A 7,512-nucleotide genomic window follows, 5' to 3' on the forward strand; every position below is an offset into this window, starting at 1 on the left:
ATAACGATTTGCCTAATTTGTCACTTTTAGCTTTTTGGACCCTGTTAGAGCATGCTAGGCTTTGAAACTCAAACAATTATTGAATCTATTAAGAGAAACATAGATAGTATGTAGATGGAAAAGACCTTGATTCAAATTTTCCATAGACATAACACTAAATTCTCAACTGTTTAAAGAATATCAAAAAGTGTGAATACACATTATTTTGCATATTATGTTGTGCACATTTAAAGAACAGAAAATAAGAGCAAAGCCAACTCTGTTAATGTTTTATTCCAAAGAATATCCATGCAAACACATTAAGATATTAAAAAAAAAAAAAACACAACAACATACAAAAGTTACTATAAAGGAAAAACAAAAATACCCCCTCTAAACAGCTGAAGCAGTTGGGTGAAATGGAGGTGAGGGACATAGTCCAAAACTCTTGTACTTTCTATACTATATATCAATAAACAATGGCTTAAGTAAAAACTGAATTACAGTAAAAATTCATCTATACATCACAAATGCACAATTAGTTTGAAAAAAATCCAAATTACCAGAGCAAGAGCCAAATACTGTACAAACCACAAAACAATGCTATAAGACAAGCATCAGGTTTTAAAATTACATGCAATATGACAATCAACATGAATGTTTGGAAAATAAAATATCTCCATCATCTAGGTTGTCATTCCTTTCCTTTCCCCTGGGCGAGTTTCCTGCTTGGAAACAAATAGTTGTCAGTGGCATGGTAATGGAGATGTATCCCACAAAACAAAAACAAAAAAGAAAAGAAAAATGTACAATACCTTGTCACTCCAACACTAAATAGGTTTAAAATGCTGCTCATTTGAAGATGCACTTAGTAGGGTAACATGAGTCTTCAGAACAAACCTTCAAATTGACCTAAATAATTATAAAAAAGCACAATTCCTAAATTAATCAAACTACACATGGGAAAAAGTAATTAAATGTTTCAGGGGGAACAAAATCAGAATACGAAAGGGCAGTACCGGATTTTCTAAACTAGCTGCCCAAGATGCACTTCCACTCTTCGTCATGGGGATTTCTGAGAAGAAAAGTAACATCACGTGATTAACAAGCTACCATTGCACCCAATCAAATACTTGTATATACAGTACGCTTTATATTTGTATATACACACTAACCTTTTTCACATCTAGCATCTTCCATGCCTTGTCTATTTTCCTCTATGTGAAGCAATTTCTGCTCAGCTGATTCAACAGCAACTCCATCAGTGGATTCATGAGAACTGCTGTGGTTTTCTAAAAGCAAATTCTTCTGTGTAGGATCATCAGAATTTGTTAAGGGAATCACATCTGTTCCATCAAGCCGATCACCCACTTTGTTTTCAGGAACCCCATGCAAGTCACCATTTACCAACAATCCTTCAAGTTGATCAGCTCCAAGTTGAGAAACACAATGTGGTTCACTAGTCTGATTATCTTCTGTAGAGCTCTCAAGGCTCACCCTTCTTGATTTATCCTCTGAAACAGGATGATCTTCAGAAGTTGATGCAAAAGAGTCAATCACCTCAGCAGAGATCGGATCATGATGTACAGAAGCACCCCAAAAGGTTTTCATAACCTCATTCACAAGACATTGCTGGGTTTCAACTGAAACATAATATGGAGGGCTGTTGGCATCCACTGTATTGTCAATGCACTGAATGGTAACTTTCAGAGGTTTATCTGCTAGAAGCTCATACAAGTTATCAGCAGCAGTACCGTCCCACGAACCCTCTGAGGGTCCAAATCCTTCCAACCGGCACAGAAATGCTTGAGGTGGACTTTCTAGGAGGTTACAGGGCAGTGTTTTAACGGAGCTTTCATTGATTTCAGACTCATTTCCATAATCAACAAAAAGGACAGATATCGTATCTGTGCATTTATTAATAACCCGTGCACGATACCACATCTGGTCGTCAGAGAATCGAGCCAAGCATGGGCTTCCAAGGTCCAATTGATCCATCTGTATTGGCTTGGTCTCACTAGAGTTTCCATATTCATCAGCAATAATGGTGATTTGGTCAAGTTTTTCAGAGTTTGCAAACTGACACCAAAAATAATTAGGTCCAACAATACACGAGGCAAAAGCTTCCACCGTCTGTCCCAAAGACACCTCTGGTCTCTTGAACAGCAGTTGGAATGTATCTTTCACAGGTGTGGAAACTACCACTTGAGACAGCATTTGCATTGGAGAGTGGCTGTGTAATGTCTCGAAGTCTAAATTGTCCCATTTTTCACTCAGTGAGGAGTCTGATGTGCTGCCCTTGAGAGACATGTTAACTTCCCAAGTGGTGATAGCTTCTTTAATAAACTTGCAAGAAAGTTTGTTCTCACCTGCTTCACCAAATAGTTTTTTTAAGAGAAATATCTCCTCCAATCCCTGTCCTTTGAATCGATCATCCATATTGGAGCTGCAATGAATGCTGAACCTTGGGTATGACAGTAGCCACTCATCAAGTCTGCAAATTTGAAGTGGAGAAACGGTTGCCTCATTTCCAAAATCTATAAATTCTACCTTAACCATGCCATTTCCAGGCATGTCCTTCACAACAGCACGATACCAGGACTCATCGTCAGGAAACATAGCCTTCACCAAACTGCCATGCTGAATGCTGCTTGCTTGAACTACATCTTCCTCAGATGATTGAGGGAAATTTAATCGTTCATTGAGAGAGAACAACGTATTCTCATTCTCTGCCAATTGCACAAAAAAACTTGTTAGGCTATTGATATGTGAAATATAAACTTCAGACACAGCCCCTGGTTCTATGACATGTGGAGGAAGATTTGCTGCTTGAGGTAAATCCTGCGCTGATAGTTTAGGATCCATTGGTGTGTGCTTGGGGGTTACTATATCGGTCTTGACAGTTTCAGGGTGCATTACTAGCTTTTTGTCTCCAAAAGTGTTCTTTCCTGCAGTGGGTTTTGTTGTAGTGTCAGCTGTTGCTTGGCTACAGTCCTGAGGCTTGGAGTAAGACCAATAATCTTTAAGGAACTCATTAACAACAAGCCCTTGACATTCAACAAGTGTGATGTACTGAGGAATGTGAGGAATATTGGAGGACTTTGCTTTATTCTGAATGGTCACTTTTAAAAGGTCATCCACCAATAGCTCAAAAAATGTATCAGCTGCATCGTCGCTCCAAGTACCTTCTGTGGTTTTGAATCCCCCTAACTGACAAAGAAATGCTTGAGGTAGGCTATCCAGTAGTTTAGGGGACAGGCTCTTAACAGAGTTTGGGTCAATTTCAGACTCGTTTCCATAATCTATGAAAACAACAGAGACCGTATTAGCACATTTTTTAATAACCTGTGCCCGGTACCACAGCTTGTCAGAGAAGCGTGCCAGACATAGGTCACCTGGACATAACTGATCTGGTTGAATTGGTTTTGTCATAGTAGAGTTACCAATTTCTTGGGCAATCAGAGAAATATTGTCAAGTTCTGCTGAGTTTTTGAACTGGCACCAGAAATGGTTTGGCCCAAAAATAGATGAAGCATACACTTCTACAATTTGTCCTTGGGTTACAGCTGGTTCCTTGAATGATATCGGATGGGTATCTTCAGTACAGCAAATTGGTGATTCAGTCTGAGCTCTCGGTTTGAGAGCATTGCTCACATTAAACAATGGTCCTTTCAAAACAACACCCTGGCATTCTAAACTGACCAGCCAAGCTGATGTATTCTCTCGGATTAACTTGCAAAGAATTTTCTTCTCACCATTTTCACCAGCTGCCTTTTTGAAAGCCATTATCTCTTCCTTGGTCCAATCTCTGCTTCCTCCAGTCTTATCGTCCTCAAGTGAGCAATGAATACTGAGCCTGGGAGTGTTGAGAAACTGCTTGCCAAGTTGCCTTATTTTAAGAGGTCCAAGTGTTGCCTCGTTCCCAAAGTCAATAAACTGCACTTGAACCATGCCATCTCTTTTGCTTTGAACAACAGCACGATACCAGGCTCCATCAGCAGAATATTCTGCTTTCACCACATCACCTGGCTGCAATGAGTTTAGGTCAACTTGAGCCTCATTTAACTGAGAACTATTAAGTTTTTCAAGAAGGGAAAATACTGCATCTTCATCACTTGTCAATTGTACAAAGAAACTTGATGGACTGTTACAGTGTGAAAGATATATGTCCGAAACATATCCTGCATCGAAGGCTCTTGAAGGAAGATCTATCAGCTTTGGATAACAGCAAATCCCTTGTTGCCGCTCATCCACTTGTTGCCTAGGCCTAGCTTTATTGTGTCCATTTGAATGATCTTTGATGGTATGGTAGCTGCCATTTTGCTTCAATGTGCATTGAACAACTGGTTTCGAAACGGTCCTACTGATCTTCTCTTGTGCTTGTAATGTAGCCCTTAAACCATATCTCACCCCTCTAGTCTCCATGCCTTCTGAAGTCGCCTTCGGAGTCTCGTCTGTTCCCTTGATATTGCACCCTTTTCTGTTAGTCTTGTTTAATCTCTCTCTCAGTTTTGAATTGAGGTTTATGGTTTCATCATACATCTCCACTGACAGTTTGCCTGAAGGATTTTGTTTCATCACAATGACACTGAACATGCAGTCAGTTACATAGTTTTTAAACCACTCATTAAGTTCACATGACTTTGGTAACAATACATTGAAAAGTTTGAACTGAACAGCCTGAATAGGAATGGACATTATTGGATCGAATTTGTGAGTAATCGGTACAATTTCAGATTTATCCAAAGTCACCAGATCACCATAATCTACAAAGTGGACAAGGATTTTTGGATGGGTCAATTCAATTTGTCCTCTGTGCCACTGGCCATCAGTATATCTGGCAAGACACATCATCTTGGGGGAAACTGAAAAGTTTGCTTGCAGTCTCCTACAGCACAGTTGTTGGATTTCTTTGGTTATTTTCTTAACCATTTCAGTATTTTGTACAAAATGTCCATAGAATTTATTTACACTTTGAACACAAGTTATCTGTACCTTCTCCTTGGTGCCTACTTCAATTTTAGGAGGTGAAACAATATATGAATCACTCTGAATAGGGGAACGTGCAGCAGCACTTTTCAGTGAATGTAATCGCTCTGTGGTTCCTTGGTTAGCTTCAGTTCTAGAGGGTACAATGACATCCTCAAGAGAATCAGAACAACCTGTTAAAGCAATTGTGTTCAGAGAACCAACTGGCACATTATTTCTGTCACTTATATGATGGTATGTGACTTTGTTTAGGGTCTCAAGAGTTTTGTCAGCAGAAGTCCCCTCTGTCACAGACAAACATTTCTGTTTGTGGCCAAAAGTGTTGTTCACATTCATATTGTCATTTCCAAAAAGCATAACATCATAGACATCCTTGCACAGACTGTGATGCTCAAATTTTCCAATGAAGATTTGATCCCGCACTATAGATTTCAGATAATCAATCTGTTCGGTCCGCCATCCAATGCCTTTGTCCATGATACCATGCAGAGAACATGCATAGGTTACGACTGGCAACTGGAAGAACCTTGCAGACAAAGTTCTGATATTGCAGAGTTTAACAAAATCTCCAATTCCATAATCAACATGAAAGACCTTGACAACATCAGAGAAAGTGTTCTGCTGAAGTACAGATCGATACCACTTGCCATCACTTCCTTTGGTTGCACATGGTGACCCATCAGACAGTTTTGTTGGCATCAGAGTAGGAAAGGCACCTTCATAGTATTTGTGGAGCTGTTCACTTAATTTCTTGAGCTCTTGGGAAAAGACATGCAATTTGCAAAACATTTTCAATGGATGAATTACCTGTGTTACGGTTACAATTTCAACTGTTCCAGGCAACAACTCTGGGTACAAGTATTGATGCAACTTGTCAGGGTCATTGGCATGCTCATTTTGAACATTTGTCATGGCAAAATCTGTTTGTGCACATTCAGAAGCATTTCCTTTTGGTGAAAGTAGTGAACTGGTTACAAGGTTTTTAAAGTCCTTATTAGGCATCTTTCTGGCAAATCCAAGTTCATACATTTGTTTAGATACAATTGGAATGTCAAGGAGGATGATCCTGTTAGGTGTCAGCACATCCTGAACATGCCCAGAAATGCTTTTCCCACACAAGGATCTGATAAACTTTGAAGCAGCCTGAGACCATGTGCCCTCAAGACACAGAGGTGATACACCGGTCAATATACAAAGCTCAACATTAGGAGGTACACTGCAAAGGTTGTGTGGACAATTTGCCAAATTTTTGCTAGATGCCCAAAGTGATTTTCCATCATCAATTAAGAATACATAGTAATCATGTTCATACCTGGACAATATCCTTGCTCTATGCCAAGTTTTGTCTTCATATGCAAGACATACATCACCAGGATCACCTTCAAAATTATGTTGTTTCATGCTAGGAACTCCAATCTCTTTCAGTTTATTGACTTGAGTCACATCTCTGGTCTCTTGTCCATTATTTAAATTTCCTCCAAATTCCACAAAGACACTGTGAGGGTTTATGTTTACTCTTGTGAGATGAACAGTAATATCTGATCCAGCCTTTGGCAAACCAGGAATTGAACACATCTTAGTAGAAATATTGCCTTTCGAAGGGTTATGAGACTTAACTGGGGAAAATCTAAGGGAGATAAAATAAGAAAATAAGACCACCTATGCATCAATGCAGACCTGATTAAAGCAGTTCACACTAAATTCTGTCAATTTATTTCACTCTCATGTGTAGTTAAAAACTTCACACAGCTTTTTTTTCTCCATACTATGACAGTTCATAGTGAATACGTTATTCAAGCACCAAAAAGCACAAAATTAAGCAGGAACATCATGGATTATTCATGCACCAAACATTAGCAAGCAGTTTAGGTTAGAGTGTTTGTGTCATGTGAGATGCAGGTTTCTAACTAAACATGCAATATTTGACCATTGTTTTATTATTTAAATGTTGTACCGAACAACATTTCCAATGGTGCCAACTATTCACTATTTAGCTAAATTCTTACAGTACATGATTTGTATACGCTCTTAACTGTGAATGTGAAAACATTAACAGAGTACTTTTCAGCATTTCAGGCTTAAGATAAAGTGCAAATGTGTGTACATTGTAAAGGAATTTAATGAATGTGGTAATCTGGCAGGCTTTTGAAGTATCTTTTTAGAAAGTTATCTCGTCATTGTCTAAAAAAAAAAAAAAAAAAAGTAGCGTGTTATCAGATCAGAACTAGAACATGGTTAAGATTGTGACTTATATTGTGCTTTTAGGTTTTGGCAAGGACAGTGTCATACATTCTTAATGCAAATATTATTAAGTAATGATTCAAAACCAATTCAAAATTGTCTAAATAATTGCTTTATGTCTTTAATACTGAATTTTGTACAGAATCTCCTAGGAGTCTACTTTTAAAAGAGACCATTTTATTGAGAGTATGTCTTATCAGGTTTGTGCTCAAATTAGCCACCAGTTAAATTAGTTCACCTAAAAATTGAAAATTTACTTTTACTCACAATTTACTTACTCTTATGTTGTTCAAAACCCAAATG

The 7,512-nt window shown here is 38.4% G+C and overlaps 1 protein-coding gene across 1 annotated transcript; it reads right to left on the bottom strand.

Moving 5' to 3' along the window:
- Nucleotides 1–831: 831 nt before the first annotated feature.
- Nucleotides 832–6,543, bottom strand: LOC127662470 (tudor domain-containing 6-like). Its single transcript, XM_052153647.1, has 3 exons — nt 1,155–6,543; nt 988–1,054; nt 832–880 (listed from the first exon to the last, which is right to left on the bottom strand). Exons 1-3 carry the CDS (start codon nt 6,541–6,543, stop codon nt 832–834), a joined length of 5,505 nt encoding a protein of 1,834 aa, XP_052009607.1.
- Between the last annotated feature and the right edge of the window lie 969 nt (nt 6,544–7,512).

Source organism: Xyrauchen texanus, chromosome 22, assembly GCF_025860055.1.
Source record: "Xyrauchen texanus isolate HMW12.3.18 chromosome 22, RBS_HiC_50CHRs, whole genome shotgun sequence".
In the NCBI taxonomy this organism is placed as follows: domain Eukaryota; kingdom Metazoa; phylum Chordata; class Actinopteri; order Cypriniformes; family Catostomidae; genus Xyrauchen; species Xyrauchen texanus.

What these genes read in the sequence shown, in the direction of transcription:
- LOC127662470 (XM_052153647.1), bottom strand. Translation starts at nt 6,543, where the DNA reads ATGTGTTCAATTCCTGGTTTGCCAAAGGCTGGATCAGATATTACTGTT. An exon ending in AGATGCTAGATGTGAAAAAG is followed by an intron (nt 1,055 to 1,154) that starts GTTAGTGTGTAT and finishes TTTTCTTCTCAG; the next exon opens with AAATCCCCATGACGAAGAGT. An exon ending in GAAAATCCGGTACTGCCCTT is followed by an intron (nt 881 to 987) that starts TCGTATTCTGAT and finishes GGTCAATTTGAA; the next exon opens with GGTTTGTTCTGAAGACTCAT.